Source organism: Myxocyprinus asiaticus, chromosome 1 (assembly GCF_019703515.2).
Source record: "Myxocyprinus asiaticus isolate MX2 ecotype Aquarium Trade chromosome 1, UBuf_Myxa_2, whole genome shotgun sequence".
Classification (NCBI taxonomy): Eukaryota; Metazoa; Chordata; class Actinopteri; order Cypriniformes; family Catostomidae; genus Myxocyprinus; species Myxocyprinus asiaticus.
The window spans coordinates 53,206,446-53,224,533 of NC_059344.1; the positions used below are offsets into that span (position 1 = coordinate 53,206,446).

The 18,088-nt window shown below is 39.1% G+C and overlaps 2 protein-coding genes across 2 annotated transcripts in view; one reads left to right on the plus strand and one right to left on the minus strand.

Moving 5' to 3' along the window:
• Nucleotides 1-18,088, plus strand: part of LOC127441263 (pyruvate carboxylase, mitochondrial-like) — a 235,469-nt gene that overhangs the window by 144,086 nt on the left and 73,295 nt on the right. The window lies entirely within an intron of this gene.
• LOC127441045 (leucine-rich repeat and fibronectin type-III domain-containing protein 4-like) overlaps nucleotides 1-18,088 on the minus strand; it is a 32,008-nt gene that overhangs the window by 8,535 nt on the left and 5,385 nt on the right. The window contains exon 3 of the mRNA XM_051698194.1: nucleotides 3,654-5,408. Coding sequence (XP_051554154.1) covers nucleotides 3,654-5,383 — 1,730 coding nt within the window. The 5' untranslated portion in view covers nucleotides 5,384-5,408. The remainder of the gene's footprint in view (nucleotides 1-3,653; nucleotides 5,409-18,088) is intronic.

Below are 18,088 nucleotides of genomic sequence, written 5' to 3' on the forward strand. Positions count from 1 at the left end.
AGTCTCCATGTTTGTAGTAACTCCTCCCCTGTTGGGTAGGACTTACCATGAGACTTCTCCACATGACATAATCCCAACTTAGCTCGGCAAGGCCATGTGACGTATTTTCCACTTAAATATCCCCCCTCTCTCTGGGCGAGGTGTGGTCTCCGCGGTGTCCTCCCCTTGGGAGGGACACCCCCCAACTAGACCTGGTCGGCTCAGTCGGATAATCCCCCTTTTTTTAGGGAGTGGAAAAAAAAAGAAGGGGAAAAGAGGCCACGACTGGGCTAGCCTGTCTTTTCTATCTTTTGGGTAGTTGACTTGTCCCCAAAGTGCTGTTCGACACTCATAACTATTTTGGGGGAGGTTACGTGTCGGCCTGGTGCGCTGGCTGCGAGGCACACAGCGGTCTGCCCATCTCGCACCGCCAGTCCACGTAACACAGTTCAGCCAGTTGCTGCGTTTTGTATAGAGACCCCCTAGTGTCACTACATCGACACAACGTCAAGTGAATGACAGATAGGGAATGTCATGGTTACTTGTGTAACCTCTGTTCCCTGATGGAGGGAACAAGATGTTGTGTCCCTCCTGCCACAACGCTGAACTACCCGCTGAAATGGCCGGACCTTGTCTTGGCTCCTCAGCATAAAACCTGAATGAGTGGTTGCACGCCAGCTCCTTTTATACCTGTATGTCCAGGGCAGTGGCATGCAAATACCACTCACCAATTTTCATTGGCCTTTCATCAAAGACCAGAGGTGTCTCGGGCTCCCAAGTGTGACCCCTAGTGTCACTACATCGACACAATGTCTCGTTCCCTCCATCAGGGAACAGAGGTTACACAAGTAACCATGACGAACTCAAACCTGCAAAAAAATTTATAATACAGCAACTTTTCCCACACTTGCTCTTCAGTGATGATTCAATTCTACATCAATGTCAAATTGAGTAAATGCGTTAATGGCATAAAAGATATAGAAAGACAAGTATACTTAGCAAAAAAGTGACATTTGACTGTCTCTGGGTGACAAATCAGTACTAGCTGAATTGAAAGATCCACATATTGGCAGGCCAGGCAAATGTGTATTGGCTTGTGTACAGCACAGAATAAGTATATGTCACCTTCAGTAGACAGGAAAATCAGTAGCACTTTATTTTACAGTACTATTCTAAATTTTTGTACTATATAATTACAACAACTTCTAGGTTCTAACCCTAAACCTAACCCCAACCCTAACCTTAACCCATATTAAGCACATGTAGTTACCTAATATTACTCAGTACTTTCTTGAGTAAGTACACTGTAAATATAATGAAAGTACATGTGCTGGAAAATAAAGTGCAACTGGAAAATCTACCAAAAGTATTGCTGCACTACACAGATTTTTCTCCAATCAGTTGCTCTCTAGAATGAATACTGTATGCCTCTCCCGCTGCAATTCCATGCTCCATACTTAGTGTATGTCAACAATTGTCTCATTTGCGTCTATTTTTATTTCTCCCAAAAAAGTTTAAGTAAAAAGATCTGAGACAGTTGTTGCTTAAATGAAACATAACTGAAAAAACCTGTATGTCTTGTGAGCTATGAAAGAGCAACCTCTGAGCAGTAAAATTTTCCGCAAGGTTTAAGCACTCATGGCTTTGCATTTTCAGAAGTGCAAACTCAACCTTTTCTTCTAGTGCCTTTAATTGTGTGCCTGTATGTGTGTGGTGGAACTGCACAAATTCACATTTTATACTGTCATACATCAACACACACACTTATACACACCAATGCTGCAATACAAAACTGACAGGAAAATGTTTTGTGAAACTGGTGACACAGAAACAGGCAATTATTAGAACACTCCAATAATAGAGAGAGTGTGAGAGAGAGGGGGAGGGATGGGAGCCTGAACGAAAGGGAAGGAGACAGAAAAGACTTTCATCTTTTGTCTTCACTAACTTAATCTTTATAAACAGACTGCTCTTATTCTCTAAACTCAACCCTGTCTTTCTCTTGTCACACTCTTTTCTCTCATTATCACCCAGTTAATGTCAGTTGTTCTCTCCCCTCTATCTCCCTCTCTCTCTGCAAATTCTCTATGTATCCACTGAGGCATTGAAGGCAACTTGTCTGCTTTTTCTTGTTTTTGACAAAGCTACACATCAAGACACCAAACCTAAGCCAAGATAAAAGCTTTCCTAAAACCAGTAGTCTCTCTTATTCTTTATCTCTCACTCTCTTCTCCTCTTCCTGTTGGTGTTGTTGTTGTTGTTGTGGCCATTAGCAGGATAGGTTGTGACACACATATTGGCAGTGCAGTTTAAGACCATTTAAAGACTTCATTATTCTATTTCTTCTGTCTCTGTCAAACACTCTATCTCTGTCCCACCCCCTTCTTTATTTCTCCTTCCCTCCCTCTCTCTTTCTCTCTACCAGCCCCTCTGTCAGTTTCAATGTCTGGGGTGTCACTATCCTGTAATTTTCCTTCCCCACATACACACATTCAATTTCTCCTGGCCCTTTAAGGACAGACAGAAAGAGGACGTGTGTCACTTGCCATAGATAATGTTTTAGAGAGGTGCAAGATGTATTGAATATCCTCTGAAAATATCTGACAGCAACTAGGCTGAAGCTACTGCTAGAGCTGCAGACATTGATAACATGAGAAAGGACTAGGTCTGCCTTTGCCTCAGGTTCTACATGGAGCTCATAATTATCACGATTTAATCTGACAAGAATCAGAACATTGCATATTCATTATTGCAGTGCTGTTAAATGTCTCATTAAATGGGTTATATGAGCTGGCTGTGCATGAACATGATTTCTCAACAATTAGCCAGTAATGTGACATGAGATTATATTTTAAAAAGCCTGAACCAAATGGCAGTCTGTCACTTTTATTTTAAAGTTTCAGACAAAAATTCTTAAAACGTGTAGCTATTCAACATAAGCTTGTCTAGATAACATACAAAACATTGGGCTCACGACACTGAGGGATGCTACCCATCTGTAGTGACCTCTTATCCTCAGTGACCTGATAAATCTCTAGACAGCACAAGCACTGTTTTTACTGTTATCTTAGCAGTCTTGGAGGCTCGCAGGCAAATTCCTCCTCAGGAATAGACCAGAAGTAATGTCCCACTAAATTAATAGGTATAGCACAAGTTTCCATATCATCACTGCGTATTAGTCTTCTCAACCAAAGCATACAAAAAATTGGGCTCACGACACTGAGGGATGCGACCCATCTGTAGTGACCTCTTATCCTTAGTGACCTGATAAATCTCTAGATAGCACAAGCACTGTTTTTGCAGTTATTATAGCAGTCTTGGTGTACTGTACATCTTTGATCTTTGAGACCTAACTATAGCTCTTGAAGATAGTAACCTGTTCTGTTAATTACCATTCACAAGATATGTGAAACTTCTTGTAATTCACTTAAGTTTTCACAAAAAATGTGTAAATGTAGTCTTAAATTGACACAATTAGCTTTATTAGAGTTTTTACGTACACGGAAAGGGAAACTTTCACACTATTCAATCGATCAGACATGTAAAAAAATATTACTGAATTCCTTCTTGACTGAAATCAGCTCGTGATAATGTGGATTTGACCCTAATCCTGAATATTGATGTGATATCGCCATTGATGGTTGCCATGGTTACTTTCTTGCAGTCTTACTCACCTGTAAGCTAGAGTCTCATCCACAGTGCAGTTATACTGTATTTGATACATCCACACAAGGTTGACTCCTGTCAAACGACCCGTATCCCATCGCACTTGCGCTGAAGTGGATGTCACTCCCTGGACTCCCACCATTTGCTCCTCAGCCCCTTCGCTGTCCCCATCCTCAACCTCCATTTGACCCTCTTCCTGTCCCTCCTGGGGGTCAGTGTTAATGTCTGGACCAGGGCTTTGCCCACTGGAGGACTTCCCTCTGGTTATGTCTGATGATCCCGGGTCACGAGTTAACAATATTGTTCCATTTCCACGGTGTGGGAGAGGGATAACTTTCAGATCAACTAGGGCAGTGGCCTCGCCTGCAGCATTGATTGCAATGCAAGTGTAGGTACCATCATCACGGGCAACAGTTACAAGCACATCAAGAGTGCCATTTCGGAAAGATGTGGTGCGACTGGAGTTGCCAATGATGCGGTCATCCGGTGAGACCCAATGCACCATTGGCTCTGGATCACCAATTGCACGACATTTGAGCATTGCTCTTTGGCCCTCTAACACCCAGAGTTTGTGTGTATGTCGGGTTATAAGTGGAGGCTCACAGGCAAATTCCTCCTCAGGAATAGACCAGAAGTAACGTCCCGCTAAATTAATAGGTGTAGCGCAAGTTTCCATATCATCACTGCGTATTAGTCTTCTCAACCAAAGCAATTCACAATTACAGTGCAATGGGTTACCCCCAAAATTCAAGTTGATCACTGCATTGTAGGGTGTAGGGCTGATTACCCCTGTCTGTGATCGGGCAAACAATGGATCAGGTGGTAAAGTCTGTAAGCGATTTGAAGTCATGTCCAATCGGGCTAGTTTGTAGAGCTCGCTAAACGAACCCTCAGCAATATGATCAATGAGATTGTGATCTAGGTTTAATGTATGCAGGCTTGCCATGTTCTGAATGGCATCCCAGGGTACTTTGTGCAGATTGTTGTAGGATAAGTCCAAATCCTCTAGCGTGAGGAGAAAGTCATCAAAGGCCTCTGAAGAGATGTTAATGAGTTGGTTATTGTTGAGAATGAGATGCTGCAAGTTTAGCATGCCTAATAAGTCTCGCTGACCCAGCTCAGTCAGTCGGTTGCCATCTAGGTGCAACGAGCGTAGACTTTCCAGATCTGCAAACGCCATTGGCCGGATGTGGCTAATGGTGTTTCGGGATAGCGTCAAATCCACCAGTCCCGTCATGTTTGCAAATTCAGCTCCTCCCACCTCTCGGATGAAGTTGTCGGCGAGACGAAGCTCAACGGTTCTGCGGTCTATGTTTGGTGGTACAAAAAGGAGGCCTTTGTCGGCACAGAGTGTACTTAGAGACTCAGAGAGATTCCTGCACACGCAGTGGAAGGGGCATGCCGACACCACGCCCCACGTCTCACCTGCTACTGCTCCTGGAATCGGGCCGATAAGAGCAGGCAGCAAGCAGGCACAAGTGACTAGTGTAAGCCAGTGCAGTAAAGGCAATGGCAGTGTTGATGAGAATGTGTCTTGGGGTGAGTATCTGCTGGTGAACTTTGGCCACAGTGAAGTAGAATGTTGACTGAATGTGTCAGAGGGCTTGAGTGTATTCTTTTTGAGATGAACGGACAGGTGAGAAGGGAATGAGGAGGAGTGTGTGTTACTGTGAGGATGGCATAGAATGATGGACAGGTGTGATTTTCTGAATGGCTGAAGGGGTGGGGAGTCTTGCATGGTAATAGGGGAATGATCCACAGACCTGGAAAAAAAGCAGAAAGTGAAAGAGAATCAGTCATAGTGTCTAATCTTTGTAGTTCCTAGTTATGTTTTCTTTACAGCTGAGAAATGTCTGTGCTTGGTCACCCTGTGCCTAACAGCAATTACAATATCACCACACACTCAAACAAACACTGGTAGAAAATGCACCACCCTGTGATCATTTTTATGGATATTGTGCATTGTCAAAGTACAAACACAATTATTTTATTGCTTTTTGAAAAGTTAGCATGTAAATTCACACTCCCACCATAGTGTGTGGCAGGTTTTTTTTTTTTTTTTTTTTTTTTTGGCAGAAGAGCAGTTTGTCTCACTTCAAGAGAAGTTAGAGCCACAGATCAACTGGACATTTCACTAGACCTCAGTTTTACATGTACAGAAATGCAGGCTGAAATGATCTCCCCTGATGGACAAGCTCTGCTAAAGAATGTTTCATTCTCAATGGTGTGGGAGCTCCAAGCTAAAGATGAGGTCAACTGTAGTGTAACATAATCAATGCAAATAAAGTCCATCTGCAAATTTCAGTGCACGAGACTTCAGTTACTCTGTCCAGAGCACAACAGGAGATGAATTTATAAGGAAAAAGACAGGAATGGGTTTTAACCATTAGATGAAGAGATTGGAGATATATTAAGTTCTATCAGAGTTTACATCACATTTCAGTCCTACTTTAGCACATTCAGCAAATGCTCTTAAACGGTGCCACTTAACACTAACCGCATACTGTATAATCATGCAGGTACAAACCAACAAAAACAGCAATAAAAATCAGCTGTTATTGCTCCATCTTCATAGTCAGAGGACATGGACCACAGCTCAACTGAGATCTGAGTCACAGATTGAATATTCTGCCTTCCTTTTGGCATACTCACAGATCTTTAACAGTGATCTTTAAAAACCATTCCTTAGCATTTGTGTCAATGCAATGCTTCACGTACTCATCAACACACCTCATTAGCGGAGCGTGTACCTGCTCCCCCGTCTCCATATAATAGACAGTACTGCACAGTAATTATGCAGATTTCAAAAAGACAAGATAGTAATTTTTGCAATGTCATTAAACAAAAAACAAAATAATTTAATAAATATAACTGGGAGCAATCTGACCGAGCTCAATTAGGCTTGTTTTTCAGCACAGTACTCATTAAACAGTGGAAGATTCTAATTTTGTTATAATGTTTTCTGGAAGAGTCCTTTGACTTTTGAAAGTGCAGAAATGGGAGGTATCTTGAACATTTTCAAAAAGAGAAAAAATGCTTGATTTAATGTTACTATATTGATAGGACAAACTATTCTAAAATAATCTAAAAGCTTCTTACACTGTTTAAAGAAGATGTGTTGATTGTGGTTTTGCAGTAGTAACAATAACTGTAGTAATTACTGTAGGGTATTTTGGCAGAAACAATGGTTACCATGGTATTTTTTCAAAGTGATGAAATTCAGTGAACACCAGTTGGCATATGAAGAGTGTTGATACCCAATGAATAATAACTAGAGCCTTGTTTTAATTTGAACATAAGAATTTATTAGGGGGAAGAGTAAAGGGAAGGCAATACAGCCCTGATTCCCAACCACAGGGTGTACGTGGGCAGGTTCCAGCTGGGGGTGTGAGAAAAGAATTGGATTTTGCTATGTTAAATTTAAAATGCTTGACTGAAAATAAAAATAACAGATTTTCTGAATAATGGTGACCTTCATTTGAACAATCTCGATATCCATTCTTAAAATCCCAAGATTAATCTTTTAATATGCGAAGTTCAGCACCGAGATCCATTCACTGAGTGTTGAGAAAAAGTTTTGTTTAACTCATTCTGTTTAATGAGTGTCCAAAATCGAGATTCATGCAATCCATTTGTCATTGACAATGTTTCTTTTAATGTCCTTTCAGTTCTTTAGAGTCAGTTGTTGATCAAAAACAACAAAAAAGAAACATTTAATTATAATAAAGAAGTCGAAGCACTCCACTCTCGATAATATCCAACCAACCAAAACAAATGCGGAACTGCCAGTTTTCTTAAAGAGACAGTACTTTTTTAGCATTTTTTCTACATATCAGTTTAAATATTTGTAAATAGTACAAACTGTACAAGTTAACAATAAACATGAGCATTCAGAAAGTATTCAGACCCCTTCATTTAAAAAACAAAAAAAAAATAATTATGTTGCAGCCTTATGCTAAAATGCTTTAAATGTAAAAATTCACATTAATCTACACTCCATACCCCATAATGACAAAGCAAAAAACTGATTTTTGATAACTTTGCAAATTAAAAGAAAAAACAAATATTACATTGACATAAGTGTTCAGACTCTTTGCTGTGACACTTGAACTTTAGCTTAGGTGCATCCCATTTCTCTGGATCATCTTTGAGATGTTTCTACACTTTGACTGGAGTCCGCCTGTGGCAAATTCAGTTTATTGGACATGATTTGGAAAGGCACACACCTGTCTATATAAGGTCACACAGCTGAAAATGCATATCAGAGCAAAAACCAAGCCATGAGGTCAAAGGAACTGACTGCAGAGCTCAGAGACAGGATTGTGTCAAGGCACAGATCTGGGGAAGGCTTACATAGTGTAGCTTTAACACACACTTTTGTGAATATCTTTAAAGTAATGTTCTGGCTTCAAAACAAGTTAAGTTCAATCGACATCATTGTTGGCATAATGTTGATGATTATGAAAAACAACTTGCAATAACTTACACAACTTAACATGATTTTAGTGTGATAAAATTGCTTACTAACCTGCGAAAAGTTATATGCAATATTACAACTTGCTGTCACGACATACGGTTGTGCTCAAAAGTTTGCATATCCTGGCAGAAATTGTGAAATTTTGGCATTGATTTTGAAAATATGACTGATCATGCAAAAACATGTAAGGATAGTGATCATATGTAGCCATTTATTATCACATAGTTGTTTGGCTCCTTTTTAAATCATAATGATAACAGAAATCACCCAAATGGCCCTGATCAAAAGTTTACATACCCTTGAATGTTTGGCCTTGTTACAGACACACAAGGTGACACATACAGGTTTAAATGGCAATTAAAGGTTAATTTCCTACACCTGTGGCTTTTTAAATTGCAATTAGTGTCTGTGTATAAATAGTCAATGAGTTTGTTAGCTCCCACGTGGATGCACTGAGCAGGCTAGATACTGAGCCATGGGGAGCAGAAAAGAACTGTCAAAAGACCTGCGTAACAAGGTAATGTAACTTTATAAAGATGGAAAAGGATATAAAAAGATATCCAAAGCCTTGAAAATGCCAGTCAGTACTGTTCAATCACTTATTAAGAAGTGGAAAATTTGGGGATCTCTTGATACCAAGCCAAGGTCAGGTAGACCAAGAAAGATTTCAGCCACAACTGTCAGAAGAATTGTTCGGGATACAAAGAAAAACCCACAGGTAACCTCAGGAGAAATACAGGCTGCTCTGGAAAAAGACGGTGTGGTTGTTTCAAGGAGCACAATATGACGATACTTGAACAAAAATGAGCTGCATGGTCGAGTTGCCAGATCGAAGCCTTTTCTGCGCCAATGCCACAAAAAAGCCTGGTTACAATATGCCCAACAACACCTTGACACGCCTCACAGCTTCTGGCACACTGTAATTTGGAGTGACGAGACCAAAATAGAGCTTTATGGTCACAACCATAAGTGCTATGTTTGGAGAGGGGTCAACAAGGCCTATAGTGAAAAGAATACCATCCCCACTGTGAAGCATGGTGGTGGCTCACTGATGTTTTGGGGGTGTGTGAGCTCCAAAAATCATGGGGAATCTTGTGAAAATTGATGGCAAGATGACATTTTATCAGAAAACACTGGCAGACAATTTGCATTCTTCTGCACGAAATCTGCGCATGGGACACTCTTGAACTTTCCAGTACAACAGTGACCCTAAGCACAAGGCCAAGTTGACCCTCCAGTGGTTACAGCAGAAAAAGGTGAAGGTTCTGGAGTGGCCATCACAGTCTCCTGACCTTAATATCATTGAGCCACTCTGGGGAGATCTCAAATGTGCGGTTCATGCAGGACGACCAAAGACTTTGCATGACCTGGAGGCATTTTGCCAAGACGAATGGGCAGCTATACCACCTGCAAGAATTTGGGGCCTCATAGACAACTATTACAAAAGACTGCACACTGTCATTGATGCTAAAGGGGGCAATACACAGTATTAAGGACTAAGGGTATGCAGACTTTTGAACTCTTGTCATTTCATTTTATTCATTGTTGCCATGTTTTGTTTTATGATTGTGCCATTCTGTTATAACCTACAGTTGAATATGAATCCCATAAGAAATAAAAGAAATGTGTTTTGCCTGCTTACTCATGTTTTCTTTAAAAATGGTACATATATTACCAATTCTCCAAGGGTATGCAAACTTTTGAGCACAACTGTATATATATATATATATATATATATATATATATATATATATATATATATATATATACACACACACACACACACACACACAGTACAATATACTGTATATAGTTTGGTCTACATGTTTGTTGTTTAAACATGTAAATATTGCATTAGTCTAATTAGGCTAATTAGCATTAGTCTGTTCTAATTGCACATTTCACAGCTTGCCTGGCCTGGGTTTTTTTTTATGAATAAACATCATAAATTATATTTATATATGACCTTTAGCCTTTGGTATGTGTCATTGGTTTTGTGTCCATGAAGGGGTACTTGAGCTTTACTGTTGGTGCTGTGGGGGTTCTTGAAATGCTTGAGAAAATTTTGGGAAACACTGCATTACAGCACATGCAACTGAGTGCAATTTCCAACGTGAATTTGATTGTCTTGTAATTTTGCAGTACTAGAAGTCTTTTAGAGAACAAGCGGAAAAAAGTCTGTAGTGTCTCTTTGCAAAAGGATCCACTTCATTTGTCTCTTTTTCCTTCCTTTTAATTATTCCTGTCTGTTTTTGCTGTCTCTCTTTCCGCCCTCCTATGACCTTCATTCTACTCTCCCTCCCTCCCCTTTCTTCTCCATGCCCCTCTCTTTCAGTTTCCCTCGATAATCCAGTGTTTTGCTTATCACCTGTTCCCACTCTTCCCATCTGCCCTTGAGGTAACTTGAGAGGTGATGCAACCTTAGTTAAAGTACAGGTACCCCTCCCCTTTTTTTCTCTCACCGCTGTCTCTGGCCACCTAAGAGTGCACCAGCCGAAATAGATCATGTCTCTTTGCCCCATCGATCCGGCCGCCCAGTATAGATAGCAGAGCTTCCTCGATATTATCACTCCTCTTCCTCCTACCATCCTCTCTCTCTTTTCTTTTCCTCTGCTCTCCATGTCCTCTACTCTTTTTCATTTCTGAGTTCAGGACATTTCAGTGCATGTCTTGCTCTTATTTTATCTGCTTGAGAAAATAGAAGCATGTGCATGTGTGTGTTAGTAGTGAGTAGATAAAATGAATATGAATTTTGGTAATCCTTTTGTAATCTGTGATGTTGTTCATGATTCAGACTGAATGAAAAACTACTGGCCTAGCTTTAGTTTGAAATAACCCAGTCCATTAAGTGTGTCTGTGTCTGTCCCGCTCAGAACATCTCTCTGCACTTAGCAACTCCCTCAGCACTCTTTCTCCAATGTGCTGTCCTCAACGGACCCTCTCTGTCTCCACTTTTCTCAACGTACATCCTTTTCCATATCTCTCGCTGGCTCACATTAAATTATATACACTTACTCTCAGAGCCTTGCTCCTGTTGTCAGTGTCTCTACAACCTCAGTGTCCACAAAGTAGATGAACATTTACTAATGATTATCACATCAGTTATGTTCTGTACCACACAAGACAATTTGAGAGAGCACTCAAACACCCACAGTGGCTGAAAGACTAATTGAAGCAGCACTGACCCAGTAAGAATCATTAGCATCTCAGCTCAGTTTTACTCTCTGATTTTTTTTTTTCTTCAGGAAGTCTTTTTTCCAGGACAGCCTGACTCCCTAAACACAGTGCTCACAGAGCTGTCACCAAACCAACTGCCTTTTACTGTGAAATGGCCTTGCATTGTTGCAAATATTTGGCAGGATTGTTTTTTCTTTGTAGTATTTTTATGATTTTCACTGGTACTTTAATATTGTATACCCATATTTCTTACAGAATTCTGTTTTTGCAGAATGGGACCCCTAATCTTACCCGCCTCCACCCATATGCGTTTCTAACTACATACTAAATAATAATAAACAATTTGTTTTAAATATCCGAATTATCAGAGCGAATGTCACCAGTGACATCAAATAAATAACGAAAGAAAGAAAAAGATGGATATCTGAAAAATATATCTTATGAACAGGTAAGTTGCATATATTCCGCTGTTGTTTTGACTTAATAAATAACGTTACAAAAGTTAGGCAATGCTGACATTAGACATAACAATTGCTAGTCATATAAGATAAGGTCAAACGGTGGAATTGCTAGTCATATAAGATAAGGTCAAACGGTGGAAACTATTATAACTTAGCAAGCAGGCAAATGACCAATGTAGTAACTGGTTTAGAGATTGGCAGTGTTACCAGCATAAAGTTTACATTTTCTGCTGTCCTTCCTCAAAAATGAAATCAAGCACTGCAGTATTACAATCCATAATAAAATGCCACATTAGAGGGGCTAATGTTATCTAATGAACTACCGCGCTAAGAGAGCTACCTGTCTAACTATCGGTCCAATAAATGTAAACGCAATGTAGTTCTAGTGGGAAGATTCGCAGCTGTACATCATCGCTCCATGAGCTAGGCAACTCCTAGCCAATCATGCATCAGCCATCACTTTATAGGTCTGCTTACAATCTATCACATTGCTGTTTCAGTGTGCCATCACGGCAACCTCCACCACCCCACCACCATCAGTTGAGTCCCGTCCTGCACGGGGTAGGCTCTTCGCCCCTGCCTCCTATCTCCGGCAGGATCTGATGGTTCCGAGTACAACTTCTAAGACAGGGCTTACGCCAAAGAGAGACATTACATTTCTTTTTCATATTCATCAAATAAATGTCATCTTAAACTTTATTGAAGTCTGCGAGTCTTCCTGATAAAAAATATCTTACCTGTCGAGCAAGAAAAAAGCAATCTCTGGGTCAGTTTTAAATCCTTTCAGATCTCAGGAGTTATCGCCACCTCTGAAAAGCCAAGCCGATGTTGATTCATGTTTTATTACGGGCTCTGACGCTTTCTCTTTTTGCTTGCAGACTCTTCTCGGTTCGAGGTTTCTTTATTTTGAAAATGGGTAATTCCCCAGAGGGCTGCCTTTTGGAACGATCCATGGTTAATGTTGGGCTACAAGCTTTCAGCTTCAAATTACTACCAGACCTATCACCGTACATACACACGCTGTAGTAGCTAGCTGGACCTTCTTTTCTTTATTTATGGACATGATGTAAACACCCATGGACGACTGATGGAAGTATGCAATTTCCCGCCAAATCCGTCCCGACAGCTCTAAAATATAAATCATTATTACCATAGTGAATCAGGGTAAGGCAAAAACATGGTTTGGAAGACAAATTGTTGGTGTACTTTATCATTAATGTTCATTAATAACAAAAAAAATCTTGCATAGTGTAGCTTTAACAAACTCTTTTGTGAAAATCTTAAATGGAATGTTCTGGCTTAAAAACAAGTTAAGCTTAATCGACAGCATTTTTGGCATAATGTTGATGATTATGAAAAATATCTTGCAATAACTTACAGCAAGGCACTTACAATCAGCAATGTTAACATGATTTTAGTGTGATAAAATTGCTTACTAACCTGTGTAAAGTTATATGCAATATTGCAGCTTGTTGTCACGACAACGCTGTAACATTAGTAAATCCAAAAATCTGTGAACTAAAATATTGTTAACTTATAATGTTTATGTTTTGTTGCTAAACTTTTGAAACAGTGTTTATTTTAATGTTTATGGATTGGCCCCATTCATTTTCATTGTAAGTGCCTTACTGTAAGTTTCTTTTAAAAAATTTTTTTTTTTAAGATTTTCGTTGTTTTTAAAAAATAAACAAGGGGCGGGTCATAATAATTTATTGTGGTAATCAACAATTTGCAATGCTGTCTATTGAGCTTAACCTATATAGAACCTGGTGCATTCCATTAACTACACATTGTCAGAAATTATCCAGTCAGTAAGTGAACGAGATGGTAATTTAGGTACAGCTCCTATGAATGTTTTGTTTGCCTTTGCTTGTGATTTATTTAAAAGAACCAGTTCATAAGAGTTGATGACAGCCAGTGATGCCAGTGCAGTAGAAATACATTTTGTCTATTTAAAAACGTATTATTATTTTATTTTTATAATACTATCTTTATAATTGACTTTATTATTATTTTAGTATTATTTTGCAGTACCCAGTTTTTCTCTCTCATAACATTTAATTCAGACTGCAAACTTACAACTCTGGTAAAATATAATTTATTTTGCCATAATGCTGCTGAATAGCATTGCAGGTAGTGACAACACTAGTGGATGATGTGTTCCAGTATGCAGAACTATAACTTTATATCTCAAAAAGTGCCAGTTCTAGTATGTTTGCGGAACAAAGACATACACTCATACAAAAAGAGAATTGTGTGATATTCTTTCCACATTTACAGGTCCACAAAGTGTGCTGGCTATGTTATGTGCATGTGTTTGTAAACATGAAAGAAGAAAGAGAGAGAGGGAAAGAAGTTTGAGACATGTGCCATAGGTCATAGTGAGTTTAAGTCTGTATTATTTTGTTGAGTAGAAATAAAGGATGAGATTCATATCAGCAGATTTCTGGTATTAAATACTTCTATCCTCTAATGAAATATCTTGTTGTACATTGAACCAAGGGTTTTATTATCTGTACAACAAAGAGAATCAATGATGCCTCCTGCTTTTATAGGAAATGATCTCCAACACACACACATGCACATGATGAAACCCACATACGCACACACTCACTCTTTGACAAATGGCTTTCATCTTTCTTGCTCTCATCTCGCTGTTTTACATCAGCTCTCTTATATCTTCACCATTTTCTGTTGTTTTCTCTCTCTTTCTGACTGTGAGTGCAGGCAAAATGACTTAACGTCAAAAAGTCATTAGAATGTAAAAAGAAGAGAGAGATGTGGAAGGTGTACACAATCTTCCTTATAAGCAAAACACACACACACACACACACACACTCTGATGCACTGATATGATGACCTGACAACAGTGATCCATCAAGCATCTGTGAGAAACTTGTAGAAGAGAGAGAAAGAAAAAAGTGAGAAAGGGTGGTTATGAAAAGAGGAGATGAGACGAGATGAGCTTGCCCATTCAGAATTCACCGCTGTGATGCTAGGGTGTTGTACAATAGGTGGTTGCAAGAGTGTTGCTATGCGGTTGGTAGGGGGTTCTGGGTGGTTGCTTACTGGCCCAAGTCAAAAGAGCCCATCTCTGTGATATTCTGGTCCATAGATATGTTGCAAGCCCCTCCTTCAGTTTAAGTCTTTGAGAGTTTTGAATCTATTTTAATTGTAAAAAAAAAAAAAAAAAAAAAAAGAAAGAAAGAAAGAATGAAATTGTGCGTCTGATCATTTACAAGTTACACCGACAAGTCTGACATTTTTCACACTGCCAAAGTATACTATGCTGTAACGTCTCGTGCACTAGGGCCGAAACGATTACTTGGCATTATCGACAAAAAAAAATGTAATTGTCGAATAGTCCTTTGATTTCATTTAGCGTAACATGAGATCACATTAAACTTAATGATGACGCGCAAGAGCAGCACTGCAGCTCGCGCCTGACTGAGGAGAGGAAGAATTACACAGCTCACAGTCCAGATGTACTCTAAACTTTCCATACAGCTTCAGGTGATGTAGTAATGCAGAAATACAAAATAAGTAAATACAGAAACACTCTCATTGTGGAATAAGTGGAGCTGGAGCTGCCACTGAAGCAAAACTTGCTTGTTGAGCATCTTTAAAGGAAACACATAATTAAATTACAAATTACATCTTTAATGCAGTTATATTTAAAGTGTTATAGCTTTATTAAAGTTCAAATAATACAGAAGTAGGTCATGTAAATAACTATAAACTCCAAAACTGCCATTTCTCTGTGCGGTCAGCACCTCTTCTATGAGTTGTGCAAAGTGTCCCGATCTAAGGGGGAGAGATTGAAACTGCACGCGGCTGATGTACACTCTGTCGTGGGGACGCTCATCCCTTGAGCGCGCACACTTAATGCAGCTAGATTATAACATGATGGCTCGCGACTTATTGAATCATAATATATGTTACTGTGCATTTCTTATCGTGAAGAAAATTGGTAATATGCAGCTTTATTAATAAGAGATTTGTGTGTGTGTGTGTGTGTGTGTGTGTGTGTGTGTGTGTGTGTGTGTGTGTGTGTGTGTGTGTGTGAGTTAAAGATGGATTGAAGTGAACAGAAAGGTGAGAAAGAGTAGTCTTCGCCCCATTATACACTGCAACAAAATATTGTTTTTATTTGTTTTGGTTTTGGCTTGTTTTCCAATATAAATATTTAAAACTCCTTTAAAAATAGATGCATTCACCTGAGAAGCAGCATATAAGATATTTAGACTTGCTTTTAGAGAATAGATCTTGAATATAAGCATATTTTGTCATTACTGCACTCACTGTATAACCAAATGAAAAATACACTTATATACAAAATACACTAATATTTAAGATACATTCTCTTAAAGCAAGTCTAAATATCTTATATGTTTTTTCTCAAGTAAATGTATCTTGTTTTAAGGATTTTTAGACAATTTTAAATGGAAAACAAGACAAAAAAACATGATAACAATAGGATTTTTTGCAGTGAATTTCTTTACTGAATTAAACGTAAGTATTTTTTTCCTTTAATTCAGTGAATGTCATTTAGAGGTATTTTTAAAAGATGATTTTGTCTTCTTTATTGTTAGTAAGCACGTTTAATACAACCTCTTAAGTCGGGGCACAAGCTGAATAATCGGTTAAGAGCTAATGATTAATCATTGCAATAATCGCAGAATAGTCGAATAATCGTTCTAATAATAGTTAGATTAATCGATTATCAAAATAGTCATTAGTTGCAGCCCTATCCTGCACAGTGAGCGAGACACACATTTTGTTATCAACACAGTACTCAATGAATGTCCCTGTGTAGCCCAGTTTTTCAAGACAAGCAGACGGTCTGCATCTGTGCATGTCATCTGTATATGTGCCAGGTGTTGACTGTGCTAAAAGATTTACTCAAAGCAGCCATAGTAAGCATGTGTTGAACATGTTCATTTGAGCTAGTGTTCCAAAAAGTACAGTATACTTTGAAAAGCTTAGCACATGCATGAGATATAACGGTAAGCAACTAGGTATACCCCGGCCTTTAGCACCACTAATAAGAAAAGAGCAAAGCCTTTGAATGTAAAATGCTTGTTTGTTGTTTGTTTGCTTTTTTGTTTCATTTTGGGGTTTGTTCTGTAACTAGCAGCGGAAGGTTTTTTTAACTTTTTAGTAAGTCAGGCAGAGGGGAGAGACTTTGTGACTCCTGGGGATGAAATCTTATTTCAGAAGAGTCTTATTTATTTCTGACCCAGGTGTGACCCTCTCAGCACTGCACACTTAAACTTTGTGTATCGATCCATATAGCCTTTTGAATATCCGTCCAACAATCCCTTCATATGGCTGTCCGTTTCTCTTTTTACTCACTCATCCATCATCCATCGATCCACCCATCCATCTTTCAGCCTATAGTGTCTGTCTGTCTGTTCATCTGTCTGCCTGTCTGTCTGTCTTTCTTTACAAATCGGTTTGAGCTTTGAGCAAGTCTGTCTCAAAATTCTCAGAATTCTACTTGTACACTCTCTCTCTCTCTCTTTCTCTCTCTCTCTCTCTCTCTCCAACATTTAGAGCTATGATTCAGCAGAATATAAGCTCTGATCCTTAAATACTGGAATTTGCTTGTTGGTCTGTATAATATGATCTATATGTCTGTCACTGCATAAATTGTATTTTAAATATTGCATTAACATACACACAAAAGCCCTATAAAGCCAAAACAGTTTTTATTGCCATCCAGACAGAATTCAGTATTCAAGCAGGCTTTGTATGCTTCATTTATTTAGTCTGTAATGTCCAAGAATCTAAGAAGCTAAGCTAATTAATAAAGGAAGAAATAATCATATTTGGCAATTAATCCATCATTAGTTGACAAGTTGGCAATAATTTGCTGCTATATCATTAGCTTGAACACTAAGACCAGCTTGATTGACCAGCTTTACTTGCTGGTCTACCATCTGGACCAGTACCACACCAGCATACACCAGTTTGTACAAGCACTGAATTTATGCTGGCCTAAGCCATTTTTCCAGCAGGGTTGGTGAAACACAAGGATTAGTAATGGAGGGAAGATTTTAGCACAGTGTTAAATGCTCAGTGATCATCTCTCTCTTACACATGGTATGCCCTCCTTCATCAAAACCTGCTGTTCCTGCACAGCTACAAGCTAACTGCTAATGAACTCATTCTGTTTATATAATGCTGCTGCAGGAACAGACACAGCAAGAAAGAGAGAGTAAATGGACATGAAAGTAGAAACAAATATTGGAGAAGAGAAGAGAAGAGAAGAGAAGAGAAGAGAAGAGAAGAGAAGAGAAGAGAAGAGAAGTGAAGAGAAGAGAAG